Raw genomic sequence first — 16,982 nt, forward strand, 5'->3', positions numbered from 1 at the left:
GAGCAGGCAAGCCATTTTAACATGCCGACCTGGACACTGTTTGGTCCATGCAAATTACATATAAGGTGTTTAAAAAGTAAGAATTTTTATGCGTTTTAAAGGTGCGCTACATAAAATTGAGGGTTGATTGAGGTTAGGACTATTTAAACTACCTGATAACGTGGAATAAGCATGCACTTTAACAGACAGCCAGGGCAACTATGACAAGCCTGTAGCCTCAACCTTCAGATTTTGTGCCTATCCCGTGTTCTTGTGATTTGTGTGTCTAAAGGGTCTTTGTTTCACTGCAGTTTTATACTGTGCACCTTTAATGCTCACTGTTATAAAATATTTTCGTTCTTGGGGCGCACCAGTGGCTCACTGGTAAAGAGCGTGTGCCATGTACCAGGACTTAGTCCCGGTCGCAGTGTCCGGGGTTCGAATCCAACCTCAGGTCCTTTGTTGCGTCTCAGCCCCCCTCTCTCTCCCCTGCCCTTCCTCTCAATCTCCACGTTGACTGGCAAATAAAGCAGAAATGCCACAAAAAAATAATCTTTAAAAAATATATATATATATATATTTTTTTCCTTCTTCCAGATAGACCTATGAGCTTGATACATGTTGACTTTTAGCTTGAGCAGAACATTCATTTATTGAAGGTAGAAGAGGCAGAAAAATAATCACTCAGTCACACAGCTTGTTGAACATGTATAGTTTTATATCCCATAAATGTGTAACAAGTGGAATAAGTAGGCTATCTAATGCTAAGCACACCAAGATATCAAGGGTAAAAGGAGAGTTTATCAGACCTTAGAGGTGCAGCAGTAACAGATAAGAATCAGAAGAGGTGGCTAAATTACGGTCTAACAAGTGATTACTTTATATTTATTTGTATCAGTGGAGAAACAAGATTTAAAAGAGTTTTGATTCCATAACCAGCATGTCCCTGTTTTATTTCAGTTTTATTCTGACTACAGGCTATGGCACAGAAACTCATCTTACCTGGATACGTAATGATAAGTCATTGTCCTGGACACTGACCCCCTATATATTGGTGTTTGATGTTTAAATAATAAGGAATATGGGTAAATACTAGGTCTAATAATTAAAATTTTCAAAAGAAGCTGACAGCTGTGTACACTCTTTATGCATGTAAATAACTCTTAACTGCACCAACTACATAAATCCTAAAGTATGTGACAGTGCAAAACATCACATCAAATATGAATTCAAGCTTGAACATGTACAAGTATCATCAAAACAGGTGTAAAAAGTGTTGGGTTACCATAATAATTTTGCTGGCCTATTTGTGATAGCTCCACACATGATCAGACTAAACAGAGTAATGTTAGCATGGATCCCAAGCCGAGACTTGATTTATCAAATTAAAATAACATAATCTCTAGATTTATATAAAAGCAGTTCAATGCTCTGCAGATTTTTAATGCAAAACACCCCAAAGTGGAACTGAGGTTAAATTACAAGCTCTACTAGTGGATGGTGTAATTAATAATTCTTAACAAGTATTGAGTAATCAGCTGTTTTTAAGCGTAAACCTCCTCACTTGACCTGACAAACTGAGGCGTAGTCTGTGTTATTCCCTCCAGAAGCCTCTGTTGTGATTGATGGCCTCGATGAGCTTGTCCCTCAGTGTCCACTTGACTGGGTATTTCCGGTAGATGGGCAGCAGTAGCAGAGAGTGGCAGGTGAGGGATTCTGGGAAATGGTGATCAGTGGCGTTTTGCAGGACGGCGACTCTCATGCGGATCATGTCCATACCCAGGATGGGCACGCGGTCACAGCCTGTGAGGAACACTGGTGACAAGACGTAGGAGGAGGCCATGTTAGAGCAAAGATTGAGTCAGCCAAGACCAGATAGCTGTTGTGACACACACCCCAATTATAAAACCCACTCTGAAATACTCAATTTTTTTTTACATTTTTAAATACATTGATACTCAGTAGGTTGTTTAAGTTTCTGAGTCCCCTGTTATTTGTTGCTTATTGAATGTTAAATTATATTTCAAAAAATGACTACGATTATAGAGCTGGCCTGCGGGCCACATCTGGCCCAGAAACAACTTCCAAGTGGCCTATGGATCAGATATGTGCCTAATTTTTTTTTTTTTTTTTTTTTTTTTTTTGGAAAAGTGAAATAACAAACATTACTGTTTTTGAAACTACATTCATTTGCGTTTAAGAATTGTCATTGCTGTCAGCTAAAAACGGGTTTTCAGCTGGCTGCTGAAAACATCTGGCCCATTCACACGTCCTGGCCCAACTGAATTATTTTTCACATCAATGTGGTAAGACTTTCATTTAACTTATAACTGCATGTGCATTGCCATATATTATTATTATGCATTATTATACATTATAGTATTATTGCTACAATTTAATCTTAATTTCATTCTTTCTTGTGTCCCTGGTTGGATGTTGTGGAGGCAATTATGTGTGTGGTAATTTAATACAAGAGTGACTGAAAATTGATGAGGGAAAAACATCTTACTGTAGTGAAGGTGAGATTGTTTAACCAAACTGAAATCTAATTTGAATGTGTGAGTTTTGAAATGTGACAAGCCCAAAGCAGACAAGTACCTCAGTGTGGCCACACAGTCCAAGCACATATCAGTTCATCAGTTCATCACTTGCTTGGTGTAAGTTTTGGGAGGAAGTGAGGGACACCAGAGCTCCAGCCTGTCACCCATCTCACTGTTAATTATGATTAATGCCATTATAATGATGTACCATACTTACACAGGAAAGCTTTCTTTTGATCTGCTGTCAGCTCCTCGAACACCTCCCAGAAAGTAACAATGTTAGGATGCATGGCATAGTACTCTCCTTCATACTCCGTGTTCTTCATTAAAAAAAAAAAAAAAAAAAAACAATCAGTCAGATATCAGTTTTATATCCAATATTCATATGCATTTTTCTGTCCTGTTGGTGCTTGTGTGCATGAGAAACCTGACTCTCTTCGACAAGATTCAAAGGTCAGAAATGCAGGAGGAGTCAGCCAACCTTCTTGAACAGGTCCCAGTCGTAGTTCTCCTGGCCCACCATCACTCCCCGCAGCTCCTCCGGCTGGAAGAACTCCACCACATCTATGTTGCACACTTTGAAGAAGCCTCTCTTGAACTCCTCAAACACTTTCTCCACCGACATGTTGAAGGCGTAGTTGACAAAGGCACTGACAAACTCCTTCCTACGAGGAGTGAGACAGAGAGACAGGTGGTGCATTCAAAACTATACAAGGAGCTTCAATCAGGTCATGCACAGGTGGCTCATAGAAAGTCATGGGAATTGACCAATCCCAAGTCTCGCCCCCTCAAATGCAAATCAAAAGTCAGCTTAGTAAATGTTGCGGTGTTGTGTTGACCAATTCAACAGTTAACATTACAGTAGGAGGGGATACAGACATGCTGTAGAAAGAAGAGGTGCAGTTGCTTTTTTATGACATGTTTAAATTCAGCAGAAGACGCTGAACATGTCGATATATACCATGTTGCATGTTCGTTTGAAACTGTGAGAACAAACAGAAAAAAAGAACCGTTTAAAGCTAGTTTCTGCTGGAAAAGTCTGTCTTGGATATGGTGGAGCAGCCTTTTTAAAAGTTGCTGTGTGAGATGTAGAGGTTAAATTGCTACGACCCCAGCATGATTAGATTTGGCAGAAAACGCTGAAAATGTACATATAAAACATGCAAGTTTAAACTGCAGGAACAAACACACTGAGTAGCTGATCACTGAGCTTCAGTTTGTCCATGGCTGAGCACATAAAACTTGTACTCAACTTGTTGAAACAAACTCCTTGAACAAAGTGCCAGTTATCAGCCAACCATAATTCCTGGGATTTCTTAGGAATATTTCTGTGTTAGTAAATAAAATACACTGGCAGCTGACAAGACATAAGGGACAGTGAAAAACACCAAGAGAGAGAGAAAGTAATACATGTATCAAAGGTTATGTGGCCGACTCCACTCCACAATGCTGCAGTTACACAGATTGAGCCAACGTATTGCACAATTTGTTATTAACGCACTTGTTGGAGCTTGTGACAGGTTTTCCTCTTTCATTTGGATCAAGTTCTACATCTTTACCGCTCCAGCTCACCTGTAATGGATAAGGATAAGGATGGATAAGGATTTGATTTAAAAAAAAAAAAAAAGAAAAAAGAAAAAAAAAGGGCTGTAACATCACACTGATATACAAATATGGCAAGACAGACAGACACATGTACTTGATTGATCCCAAACTGGGAAATTCCTGTGTTACAGCAGCAGGTTATCCACACATTGCACAGGAATGGTAATACACAAAATATACCTCTCAACACTAGAAGAGAGAAATAAATATCTCTAGAAGAACAAACACAACAAATAAAATACAGTAGCTCAATTCAAAGAATATAAAAAAGGCTTTGCATATCCTTTAAGTGTATTAAAAAATAAAACAATAAATATATCTTTAGAATATCTATAAACCTGTGAACTTCTGCATACTCTGTAATTGTAATAAATATATCTATACACGATCTAAAGAATAGGATATAAATAAATGTATGATAACTTATAATTTATAATAAAATTAATAGAATAGAAGCATACTATGAACATACCTTGAAAACCAAGTCCATGTTTTCAAAATCCTTAGAAGTGTAGTCTTCCAAGATTAAACGCAAACTCCTGTAAGGATAGATTTAACAACAACAAAAAAAAAAGGATTAAATTACCACCTTGTAATGGGAAATATTAACTTGGAATGAGCTGATATGACAACAAATGTTTAATATAACCAAGAGCTGCCTATTACAGTTATGCACAAAATCCCATTATTCATTCTTTTCAGTCAGTTCAAGAGGTTAAAATGCTTCAAATAATGATCAGAGACAACAGCAAAAATAATTCACTTTTTCTTTTTCTTTTTTTTTTTTGACTGAACACCAGATGTCTGTTGCCTGAGTGAAGCCGTCCTTACTCAGCGACCACGGGCTCAAACTCCTTCATGTCATCCAGCGACGGTTTGACGTTGACCAGCTTCTTGAAGAGAGTGAGCGGGAAGGGCAGGTGGACGATGTTGTGGTTGTAGAGCGCCATGCCGCACAAAACCCCAAACAGGAAGTACTGCCTCTCCTCCACTTTGGGCTGATGGTTTGGTGAGAGCACAAGATGATTAGCATTTGGTCACATTCAGTGTTTCACTTTCCACAGGATGAGCAGCTGAAATGTTCGGGTTGCATTTACTTGAAGAGTATCCCAAACTCACTTGAGGAGGAGAGCGAAACTGCAAAATGGCCACAAAGAGCCACTCAGATTTTCAACAAAAGCAAAGGCTCCTTCTATGGATTCAGAAAGTTCTACAATCCTTGGGGATTATGAAACCTTTACAAAACTAATTATAAAAACTGAAAAATGTACAGTTGTCAACCTAGACTCAACCTAGACTAGTCAAGGAGCCGGTTTTTCTTTGTTTCTGAAAAGTTGATATTATGCAGATAGAAGGGTTTTTTTTTATTGGACACCAGTGAAATGTGAATTAAAGAGTGATCACAATAAATTCCAGCATTGTACATGTTATTCCAAGTCCTGAGACAGTTAATAATGCATTAGAACAGTGGTTTGCAAATTGGGGGTCAGGACCCCCCAGTAGGTTGTGAGGGCCGCAAGATGATTAAGACATGAACAAAAAGGAAAAAAAGTTTTAATATACAAAATTATCATGATTATTTTTTCAGGCATTGATTTGTTTTAAGGGGTCATGAGCCAAAAAGATTCAGGACCAACGCATTAGAAAAGGTTTCAACTGTGACAAAACCAAAGATGTTTTTTTTTTCCTTCATTTGTAAACACTTAATTCACAGTTTGATTGGCACAATTGTAATATACAGCTGAGCTCACTCTGATGCAGAGTCAGATCAGTCAAACCTACTTTATGATCACAAGTCAGCGTCCCAGTTGAGGATCTGAGGTTTGTTCCTCTGCTTTCTTGCTTGAATAGGAATTTGGTTATGCCTGCAAATACCGTCTGGAGTGCCTTTACCCAAAGCAATGGTAACTGTATGCATATTCTTTAGTTGAATGGTGGTTTGAATGGTATGGTATTCCCGTGAGTCTTACCTCTGCAGGGAACCAGGCCAACGTCTGCTGCTCATTGTACATGAACATCTGTGACTCAGGAGCCAGCAGCTCCTCGAACACGTGCAGGAAGAAGTCCCTCTTGTTGACGATCGTCAGCTTCATGTCCTCCACAAACTGCACCTGGGGGAGACAGATCGGTAGTTTCCTGTGAAGATCCAGTCAGGTGATCAGAGAAAACATGTTTCCTGCTGACGTGGTCACTGACTTTTCACCAGCTCTAATGGTGACTATCCATGAACAAACCCCTGATGACTGACAATATTACACTCCAACATCTTGGCTGCCTCATGGGCATGGGATTTGGTCTGTCTGTAAAAGCTACAGGTTTTACTTTCAGAGTAGTATTGCCTACTAAAAAATACAGTTTAAATGTAAATTCCTGCAGGTAAATATCTCTCAACCCACCATTCACCCCCACAATTTCAGACACCATCTTCTACTTCTCTTTCACGTTCGCCCAAAGAGGCTCCATATAACGATGGATGACTTGACGTGGTGTGATTTACTCCTCCTCCATATCAAGAGAAACATGTGACACTCACTGTTCACCTGATGAATGCTGGCGCTGGTCAGTCGAAAATTTGCATAATATAGTCAGGGTGGTGAAACCTCTGGCTCCCTGTCCGTCCATCTGACAGCAGGATAACTCAAAAAGGTCTGGATGAATTTATGCAAAACGTTGGTGGGAGGGCTGGTCATGGGCCAGCGATGAAGTGATTAACTTTTTGAGCCAATCAACCTCGAAGAGGCGCGTCACTGAGCGGGGCTCGGCACAAATACACTACTCACAAAAAGTTAGGGATATTTGGCTTTTGGGTGAAATTTATGGAAAATGTAAAAAGTTCACGCTACAGTGATATTATATCATGAAAGTAGGGCATTTAAGTAGAAGCATACACTGGTGATTTCCTCATCTCAAACAATTTCTTGAAACAAAAGCCAACAACAGTGGTGGATATACCACAACAAAAAATGTCCATGTCAATAACTTGTCATGTGCCCTTGAGCATCAATTACAGCTTGACAACGACGTCTCATGCTGTTTACAAGTCGAGTTATTGTCTGCTGAGGCATGGCATCCCACTCTTCTTGAAGGGCGGCCCTCAGGACATTGAGGTTCTGGGGTACAGAGCTCCAGCCTCTACACGGCGACTCAGCTGATCCCATAGGTTTTCTATGGGATTCAGGTCTGAGAAAGTGCAGGCCACTCCATTTGAGGTACCCCAGTCTCCAGCAGCCGTTCCCTAATGATACAACCTCGATGAGCTGGAGCATCAAACACCTGATGTGAATTTTGCGGTTAAACTCCTTGTTAGAGAACAGCAACTTGTGCAAAAAGTACTGAAACACTGAACAGTTGGACATGTGCATTCAAAAGTTTACAGAAGGTCACATTAAGTTCACCTGTAAAGGTTATAATGCATTTTAGGTTCATCCTGAAATTTCACCCGAAAGCCGAATATCCCTAACTTTTTGTGAGTAGTGCAGTTTCCCAACACATCTACATCACATTGTGGAGTCTGCTGAGGAGGCTGGTCACTGGCCAGCTTGGTTAATCCCCACTGATTGGCCGAAAGGGGCATGAACTACAACATGAGGATGGCCAGTGGGGGCGGGGCTTATCTTAAACAGGGCCATAACGTCCAGCTATGACCTTGGCAAGGGTCCTCTAAGTGCCTCCTGGGTTTTAATGTGAAAGGTAGCCTGTAACTTTCCATTACTCTGAAATTATGCCTTACAAGGTAAAACTACACTGTGCGATGTGAATCAAGCAACAAAAGACTATGATTTGATGCCAAATTTATGTTTACCAAGAGCTCCCTCTGGAAGGCGCAGTGGTCCGCTGCAGCAAGCTGTCTGAACGTGTCCTCCACCAGGTGGGGACGTCTGAGCTTCAGCTGGAAGACCGGGGCGGGGGGCAAGTCGGTGTGTGTGGCATTGATGAGCGTCTCATCAGGCCACATCAGAGCTAACTCATGAATAAGACGGTGTGTATTCTGTAAAAACAACAGCCCCGTCGGTATACATGTAATGAAATTTCATAGGCAATTCACACAAAATAACTACTTGTTTAAATAAAATTTTTAACTTTGTTTCTGCCAGAATATTTCAAATTTCTCAATTTTGAGTAATATTCATAATAAGATATATTTGGTGTATATCAGAAATTTACCATACCTGTGCAGTAGACTTTGCAGTATTATGTAGGCAGGTGTTCAGTAAATTTTATTAATAGAAAAAAAAAAGTGAGGTAAATTATTTATTTTTCCTCAATAAATACCTTTGAAATGTTTGCATGGATGTTAAAGATTGACATCTTGCAGCACAGATTGAACAGGAATGGGTAGCGGCAGAAGATGGCAGGTGTGTGTTCATCATCCTTTAAGTAAACAAAGAAAAACAAGGAACTCATTTCAGCAGAGAGGAAAACCATTCACTAGCAATTAACTCTGTTCTTTTTTTGCCAAAAATGCCCAAATAACACAGAAAGCAGAGAAGTAAGACTTGAATCTGTCATAGCCAATTTACGGGCGACCTTTTGTGGAGGCACAGAACATTTAATAGTAATTAATATTTTCCACCCAAATAAGATTTATTGTACAGTTTAAAGCCAGTCTCTTCTTTAATATCAAATCAACGGTGTGCCCAAGATGACTGAAGTTTACCGTATCGTATCATATGCTGGATTTCATCACACCATTTTGTTGTTTATAGGGGGAGTCAGAAAAAAACAACAACAAAATAAAACATTCAAAATTCAAGTGTAAGAGTAACCAGCCACCTCAGTTTAGTAACTCATCATACCTGATTTACCAATTTCTTCTTTGACTTTATAATAAAATTAGACAGAAGCATGTGCACTGAGTCACCCCATGAGTTTTTAGATGTGATGTTGCAAAGACAATAATATTTTTCTTTGAAACTAGAATCAAGTACCATCAGTTCACAAGAGCTGAGCAGGCCCTAAAATCCCATCAGCAACCTGGCAAGAGAGGAGCTGGTTTGTTTGCTGATGAGCTTCACTCTGATGGCAGGTTTCCAGGAATGTGACAGATTTATGACGGGCAGGGCCGACACAAATCAAGCCTGATTGCAATCCGAATGATACCAGCAGCTGACCGACAGCATATTTCACATCTTGATGAGAGTATAGATTTCAGTCCTAGCTATGTGGAGTCTGACTTTTGGAGGAACTTCATATACTCGTGAAACAAAAGCGAAATTTGTGAGTGGAATTTCATTCTCCAAAACAACAACAAAATATACGAACAAAAAAAAAAATCCTACTGTAAAAACAAGTTTTTACCTCCAGCTTTGAAAACTGATGCCAAAGAGTGACATCCTCAAACGGCTCCACACTCCCAATGATTTCATCCACATAAAAGGTACTCAGTGGGACCTTCTGGGAGTTTCTAGCTTTGTTTGCCTGTCAAAAAAGATCAAATTATACATGAAAATACAGACATTCAGTCTTTTTCAGGGAGAAATAAAGATTTTTGTCACTTAATTTATTAATATCCTCTCACTATCCTGTGAAGACACACTTTGTCAAGGTACCAACAGAAAGACAAATTAGTCGCTAAGTTTCTAAGTTTTTAAGAGATTAAGTATCACAATAAACAAGGTTATAGAGCAAGCCATGTATCATCATGCTGCCATAAAACAATTTTACAAAATAGTTTACAAAATGTCAAAAAACAGCTGAAAATATCTCCAAAATTCATCTGGGACATATTTTCACAGGACAAGAGCCAAAATGTGCATGTGCTGCCTGCTGCTGTGTAAAGTGTGTATATTGTGCTGTGTGAGTGCTGATGGTTTTTGGGTTTTGTTGTTTTTTTTTTCCCTAACTTGTTAAACTTTTAGAGTTGAGCTCACCAGTTCTCCCTGTGCATCTTTTTCATATCACTCAGTCAGAAGCTGATAGGAATTACATGCCCAAACAAATGTCATCAAAATGCAGTGATTTTCCAGAATCAGTGCTCTCTGAACCCTGTTTCTCTTTAACTATTTCTCTAAATTTAAAGTAGGCTGTGGGCCAAATTGTGTTTTTCATGAAGAGTGACAGAGTTTCTGATCCCAGCCTGAAGGGGTGGAGCAGACCTGGCTCCAAACTGACTGAGAGGACAGAGCACTGACTTTGTAGAGCAGCTTGAGGACCTCCAGCAGGTATCGGACCCCCGGGTTGTGAGTTCTCAACAGGCCGTTCCTCAGCATGAACGCCAGGGCCTTTTTGAACACTGAGATGTGCTTGTTGATGATGGAGGGAGTCAGGGAGGACAACCAGCCTCCTGCACAACACAACACATGCATATACATTCTTACTACAAGACTAATTTATCATTGATGGTAAAGTTTTTCATCAGTTATTAAAAGAAGAGTTTGGCTTTCTGGTGGCAGGCCTTTTTAAATATAAATTTATATAAAAATTTGTTTCCAACATTAATACTATATGGGTAAAAAAAATAAACTCCCTTGCGTAGCCATATTTCACATAAATGTTGCCTGCAGAAGAGATTGTGGCATTGTACACAAGACTGTTTACAGTAAATCTAATCAAGGACCCTTTACACATCTTCAGAAATCATTGCAGAGAAAACATTCACTGAGTTCTTTACTTAATGTTGCCAAAGCCTTCTCGCTGAGCTTGTTGATGGAGACCGCCAGGGGCAGCACCACATTCATGACATGACTGTCCTCTTGGAGGAGGGGGCAGGTCGGCAGGATCACAAAGATCTCTGGTGATTTCATGGCACTTTTTGAAGCAAAAAGGTGATTGATTAGGAGGCAGAAGTTTACCTACATGGGAAGAGAACAAGGATATAACATGGCTAGATGTAAAATGTGTGTATGTAGTGCTTTGTAAATGGGTAAACAAGTGTTTGTTATACAAAAGGTTGGGACTAGACTTATTAGTTTGTTCTAATCATTTACTCAGTGTATGTCAAAGTGACGGTCAGTGATGTGCATGATGTGTGAAAATTCATTCTTAACTGATTGTTTGATCCATGGCTTTTCCACTAACTGGTCAAAAGCTTGGCAAGCAGCCTCGATGTCCACAGTTAGGGCATCTGCAGCCAAAGGAGCCCCACTGATTTAAAAAGAAAGACCAAACCACAACACGAGAACAAGTTAAAATGTCTTAAGGTTTCTTTCCTGACCTTAAAGGAGGTTTAAACTTCTATAAATACCATAAAAAAGGACTTACTTGGCTTTTGTGAAACTGGCAACGAGGCTTGAACTTGTTGAAAACATCAAAAATATTTCTCTGTTGGAAAAAGTGAGGCAGACACATCAGAAAACACCATAAGCGCTGTTATAATATGAAACTAATGTTTCACTAATGCAATAAAATAAGAAAAATGCAAAGACAACCTTTTTGCCTCTGCATCGCCTTGTTCCATTGCCAGCCACTTTTGCAGCTTTGTCTCATCCAGCCTCCCCACTGGCAGCTCTCGCTCCAGAGTCTGAAAAGTAAAATATATAAACCACTCTCATGATTCATATGATAAGATGCTCTTTTAAACAGAAAATTCAAAGATTTACAGCATATGCTATTCCTGCAGGAAAATGGGTGAGGTTTGTTCAAATGAAGTAGGTGCATTAAGAGCTGCATCAACCATCCCACAGTGCAGCGTTTCATATGTTTGTCTTTATACATGTAGTCCACTGCAATTCATTCCCTATGTGTGCGTGCACTGTTTCACTTTCTGCATCACAGTGGTAACATAGTGTGGAAACAGTATTTGGCTGGTTAACATCTTGCAATCATTGTGGTTTGAATGGATGAAGTTAAATACACTACCTCCTCTGGTACAGTGTGAATGAAGTTTGTGTTCCATCCAGCTGCTATTTTCAAGTCTGTCCGGTAAAACAAGTGAACACAAATGAAAACAACTTCAGACATGCCATTTGAATCAGCTGACATTACAACAGCATATCATAAACATGCACATTATTTCAGCACATGAAAGGGATTTCATTTCAAATGAAGATTCCCAGATGGTGATTTGAATCAATATTCTTGTGGCAGCCGTTACGTCAGTTCCACATTTCTAAGTCAAAAACCGTCCACTTTATCCAAGCCTCTATGACAGCCATCTTTAGACAACCACAAGAAATTCCAGTTATACACAAGGAGATGCTTGTCTGAACGCTGAGTGCACCTCCTTGGGCAGCTGTAGATTTTAAGAGGCGTGTTAACTAAACTAAATCAAAGACGCAAAACACCTCATACTTTTGGGTGTGGCCGCTGCAGCGTCGGTGATCCATGGAAGCCGCACCAACGTGGGAGTCAAGCTGCTTTCTGAACCTCCAGTCCCAAGCTGACCTTTGACCCCATTGCCAAAAGCCCACAGCTGGCCTGAGGAGCCCAAAGCCAGGGTGTGACGCCTGGAAAAGCAAAACCAGCAGCATAAGAAGCTGGATAAGATGTGCACAGTTTTCCAAACAGTATCTGTATATCTTTAGCATTTTACTTAGTTCTCTAAGTGGAGTACAAGCTTTTTGAGCTTATTTTTAACATAATGTAAAAAAATGAATTAAAAATACTGACATATAACACCAGACTTGAGTAGGCCTAAAATTAAAATGGAAGTTCAGTGTGTCCTTTATATGCAGGCCTACTCCTTGTTATTACCTGCCACATGCAACCTGTGAGATGACTCCATCCAGGCCCTGGACCCACCGAGGTTTCAGCTCATTATCAGTGGAGTTGTGACCGAGCTGGCCGTGGCGTCCCTCTCCAAAAGTAAACACCTTGCCATCCTAGAAATCACATCACACGTAACATGACACATAACATGTAAGAAGCAGAGACCCCGGCTGGACACTGAGCTGCAGTGAGAGAACTGAGCTCAGACACAAAAGGCTGGTTTCATCATCATCAAATCAGACATACACATCCCGTCATATTCTATCAGTCAAACCAAAATCATCTTGAGAATGAGTGTGAAAGGAATGGATAAGTTCACACCTTGGTTAGGACAGCGGAGTGCGCCTCTCCACAGCTTATGAAGGAGACTCCCAGAGGTCTGAGGGCAGGCACCACGCAGATGTTGAACCTGCCTGGTAAAGACGACAAGAAATGTGCACACATGGACACAGGAAACACACCTCTACATAATTCCCCCACAATTTCATTTCCTACAATAGAGATAGAGAAAGAGAGAAAACCGGCCTTCAGTGACCTTGTTCTGTATTCTCCAACTAGATAAATGATCTGTACCCTTCTCATCCACCCTGTTGAGCCCCAGCTGTCCAGCTTTATTGGCCCCGCAGCAGTACACCAGGCCTGGGAGTGTGAGGATCAGAGTGTGGGACCCTCCGGCTGAAATCTGGGTCACTGCTACCCCGGTCAGAGAGAGCACGAGCTCGGGCGTGGGCTGCAGGGACACCTCCTTCCCCAGACCCAGCTGGCCGTGACTGTTCAGACCCCACGAGAAGACGAGTCCCCCTGCACAGTGAAGGGAAAGATCATCTTACTATAACACCAACAAGTACAAAGTCCATTTGTGCTGAGGAGGTGATATACAAGGACTGTAGAACTTATGTGAGAATCCATAGGTGTGACGATTTTATTAAGCAGATGCTGCTTGATTAAGAACATTCATGATTAGTATATCAAGATGTCCTCAACAGCTGAAAACTGGCTTGGAGTTTGACAGTACACAGGTACGGAGGCTCGCCTGTTTTTGCCTCTTGATGATAGTGTGTCATGACGATAGAGAGGGAAAGTTACCACTAACTGAGCAGCAAAATGAATGCTGGATGGCTTTCATGTTTCACATTACATAGTGCAAGGTGTGACTTTATGGCACAGGGACATGAAGTGATATCTATCAACTACAACATTAGACATGATAATATATTACAATCCATATATTTCAAGTGGGCACTATCATGTGAACACAGTGAGGATGAAGATGTGGGTCCAGTTTCTTACCTTTAGTCAAGGCCAAGGAGTGGGAGTCTCCACAAGCGACTTGAATCACCGGTGTTAGGAGAGGTATCGGCACCGCCCTGTGTGTTAATAGAAAAATAATAGATTAATGAATAAAGGAGACTATTTTGCCAAATTTATGTAATGAGTCACATCTGTCCAATTCTGTTATTTCTCTACTGTTGCTTTTTGACTAACTCATCATTAAGTGCTTTGTTGTTACTTTTAATATTAATGCTGATTAATATGTATACAGCATTACCGATAAATACTGAAATTTTAATGCAGTCTTGACAGACAATGATAGTAAACTGACAAATGACAATAATTAAGCACTAGTTTGACTTAAAAAGTGTCACATTTCCATGTTTGATTCTATGTAATCTTAACAGCAAAGTTGTACGAGTACATGTTCTGTAGCAGAGCTGTCGAACCAAGAGGCCGCAGGTTTTCATTTCACTGAGGGACTAAACAGTGAAATCGCCTGGTGGAGTTTGTGTTGGAATGAAAACCTGCAGCCTCCTGGTTCAACAGCCCGGCTCTGCAGGCTGAGCTCTTGCCTCGGTCTTTGACAACAGGAGGGTAAAGTGGGGCAGGTCCCCAGCTGTCCGTCCCCTCCTGCCCCCCAGGAGAACACCTGTCCAGACGAGCATACAGCCAGGCAGTGGTTTTCTCCGCAAGCCAGACTCACCACTCCACCTAGACCCTCCACACGGTCTGACACAGAACAACACACACACACTTTGGCTGTCAATCTTAAGGACATTTCATTTGCATACTTTCACCAATCCCACCACAAAAAACAACTACGGTCTCGGTGACACCACAGCAGGTATCCACTGGTTTTAAAACGACTCAAGGTGCCCTAACTCTTACTACACCACTTTATAGATCAACAGTCACCTCCGACCCCTCTCACACACATCTGACCACACACACCCATATAAAGAACAGGCAGAGGACAGTGGATGTGATGTAGGACATACCCATTTAAACTCAAGTCTTAAATCTTCATGATGCAATTTCATGCTAAACTGAGCAAATCTAAATGATATAAAACAGGGTGTTTTAATGGTAACTAATGTAAACACTTTTCTGACTTATACTTGACTCTTGTTTGAAATGTTGATTATTGGTTTTATGTATGGAAAAAGTTTGACCACCTGTCGCTGGGTGGTGACATCACCTGTCACCTACTCTTTAGATATTCTGCTTGATTAGAAAGACTTAACTTTACTTATAGGGGTAAAGCTGACAGGTAAGAATTTATTAAAGTAAAATGAAGCCCTTTGAAAATACAGGCTGCACAGAGTAAACGCTGGAGTACCATTTCAGAAAAGAGAATGCTATAGTACATGTGATCTTTTTCCAAATAATTCTTAAGGGACAGAACTAACAGAGATTAAACTACAATCTTCTGACTGGAAAATTATTAAATAAAGTATAAACCGTACAGCAAGATAACTCCTCTCTCTTCTGCTGACTCGCTGTTCTCTGTGAAAGGCGACACACGTTTCTAGTTTACTTTGGTCCTGTTGCTCATGGAGTGGCAACAAAATTTGTACTGTAATTCAAAACAGACGCTATTCAAACACAGCAGCAGGTGCGACTATAACCGGCCGCCTCCCGACTTTATCATGATAATCTGCGGCTCGCAGCCCCGGGAGGCGGTGCCGACTGAGATCCAACTTTCGATGCCTGGCCTGCGACAGAGGAAACGAAAGTGAAACCTAAGTTAGGTGACCAAAACTAACCCAGACTTACAACGTCACCACTCAGCTTAATTCACTGGCAGCTAAAGGCAATGTATTAACAAACAAGTTATGAAAAATAAGGGCCAGTCTCCCCGCTATAATATGAGATCATACACTGTAACAGACATGCTCAATATTAAGCTCGACAAATACATATAGCCTGCTTACTGCAACTAAGGATACACAGAGGAGATAAATAATAAAAACAGCAGAAAATACTATTACTATTAAAGTACCATGCACGATAAGGTTCTCGCTCATAATTAAATGCGTCAGACTGACTTTAAATTATTATTATTATGAAATTGCAGGGACAGTACGGTGCCTTTTCGCCATGCCCAACCTGGTTTCTTTGCATCTTTAACTCTCTGTCGACCCAGCTGTTCGAAAGAGTTGCCTCCAGACGACAAGACGTCTCCATCTCTGGTGAGGAATAAAGTGTGCTGGTCCCCGCAGCAGATGCTGCTGATGACCTCGGGAGGAGTCCAGGACGCCGGAGCCAAAGCGCCTTGAGGACCAAACTGTCCGCTGGAGCTGTCTCCCCAGCAGAGAAGCTGCATGTCTCCCATGCGGACTGCAAGGACTCGCTTTGATGTGACGTCCACCCGACTAGTCGCACTTATTGTCTTATATACTTATAGTGGTGCCTTCACGAACTCTCGGAAACACTGACACCACCAGAGGAGCGGACATGAAGGAGCCACTCTGCTGCGTCAGCCTCAGGTGGTTCTGTGCTGCTGGTTTCTGAAACGAAACCAGAGCAAACTCCCGACCAAAAGTATTTTACATGCGCAACTAACAGAGTAGAGCCTTTTCGGGAATCGGAAACAGGAGTTTACACGGAGACCGTGAAGGCAGCATGAGCAGAAGCGCGTCAAGTCCCACAAGGAACGGATCAAGGAACTAAAATATATGGAATATGGAATAAAATAAATTGGAATAAAGTGAAAATACGATTTCACAGAATAGAACATTTTTATTCAACATTTATTGTAAAAAAGTGGTAATTTTATTAAAATGCTCTAATTGAAAAATGTTAGAAATAAACAGTTACTTAAATGCAATGAGGATTTAAGGACAGAACGCGAATTTATTTGTCATTTTTTGGTTACTCATTAATATAACTAAGACATACCAGTGGACACTGTGTATGATATAAGAATACGGATAC

General features: G+C 40.7%; 1 protein-coding gene across 1 annotated transcript; it reads right to left on the reverse strand.

Annotated features, from left to right (window-relative positions):
- Positions 1–658: 658 nt before the first annotated feature.
- On the reverse strand, positions 659–16,395 carry LOC115370395 (probable E3 ubiquitin-protein ligase HERC6). Its single transcript, XM_030067401.1, has 23 exons — positions 16,155–16,395; positions 14,618–14,774; positions 14,061–14,137; positions 13,344–13,571; positions 13,092–13,183; positions 12,756–12,883; positions 12,354–12,508; positions 11,922–11,977; positions 11,492–11,583; positions 11,325–11,384; positions 11,111–11,207; positions 10,735–10,915; positions 10,256–10,407; positions 9,423–9,542; positions 8,397–8,495; positions 7,927–8,112; positions 6,095–6,235; positions 4,956–5,122; positions 4,597–4,663; positions 4,021–4,091; positions 3,001–3,184; positions 2,737–2,839; positions 659–1,794 (listed from the first exon to the last, which is right to left on the reverse strand). The coding sequence occupies exons 1-23, from the start codon at positions 16,378–16,380 to the stop codon at positions 1,574–1,576; spliced, it is 3,060 nt and encodes a 1,019-aa protein (XP_029923261.1). The 5' UTR covers positions 16,381–16,395; the 3' UTR covers positions 659–1,573.
- Positions 16,396–16,982: the final 587 nt, after the last annotated feature.

This window comes from Myripristis murdjan, chromosome 13 (assembly GCF_902150065.1).
Source record: "Myripristis murdjan chromosome 13, fMyrMur1.1, whole genome shotgun sequence".
Classification (NCBI taxonomy): domain Eukaryota; kingdom Metazoa; phylum Chordata; class Actinopteri; order Holocentriformes; family Holocentridae; genus Myripristis; species Myripristis murdjan.

Excerpts from the sequence above, each read along its gene's own strand:
- LOC115370395 (XM_030067401.1), bottom strand. The coding sequence starts at position 16,380 with ATGGGAGACATGCAGCTTCTCTGCTGGGGAGACAGCTCCAGCGGACAG. Across the intron at positions 10,916-11,110 it reads AGCCATGGATCAAACAATCA|GTAAACTTCTGCCTCCTAAT; the intron begins GTTAAGAATGAA and ends CTTCCCATGTAG. Across the intron at positions 5,123-6,094 it reads TGGCCTGGTTCCCTGCAGAG|CCCAAAGTGGAGGAGAGGCA; the intron begins GTAAGACTCACG and ends CCAAACCATCAG.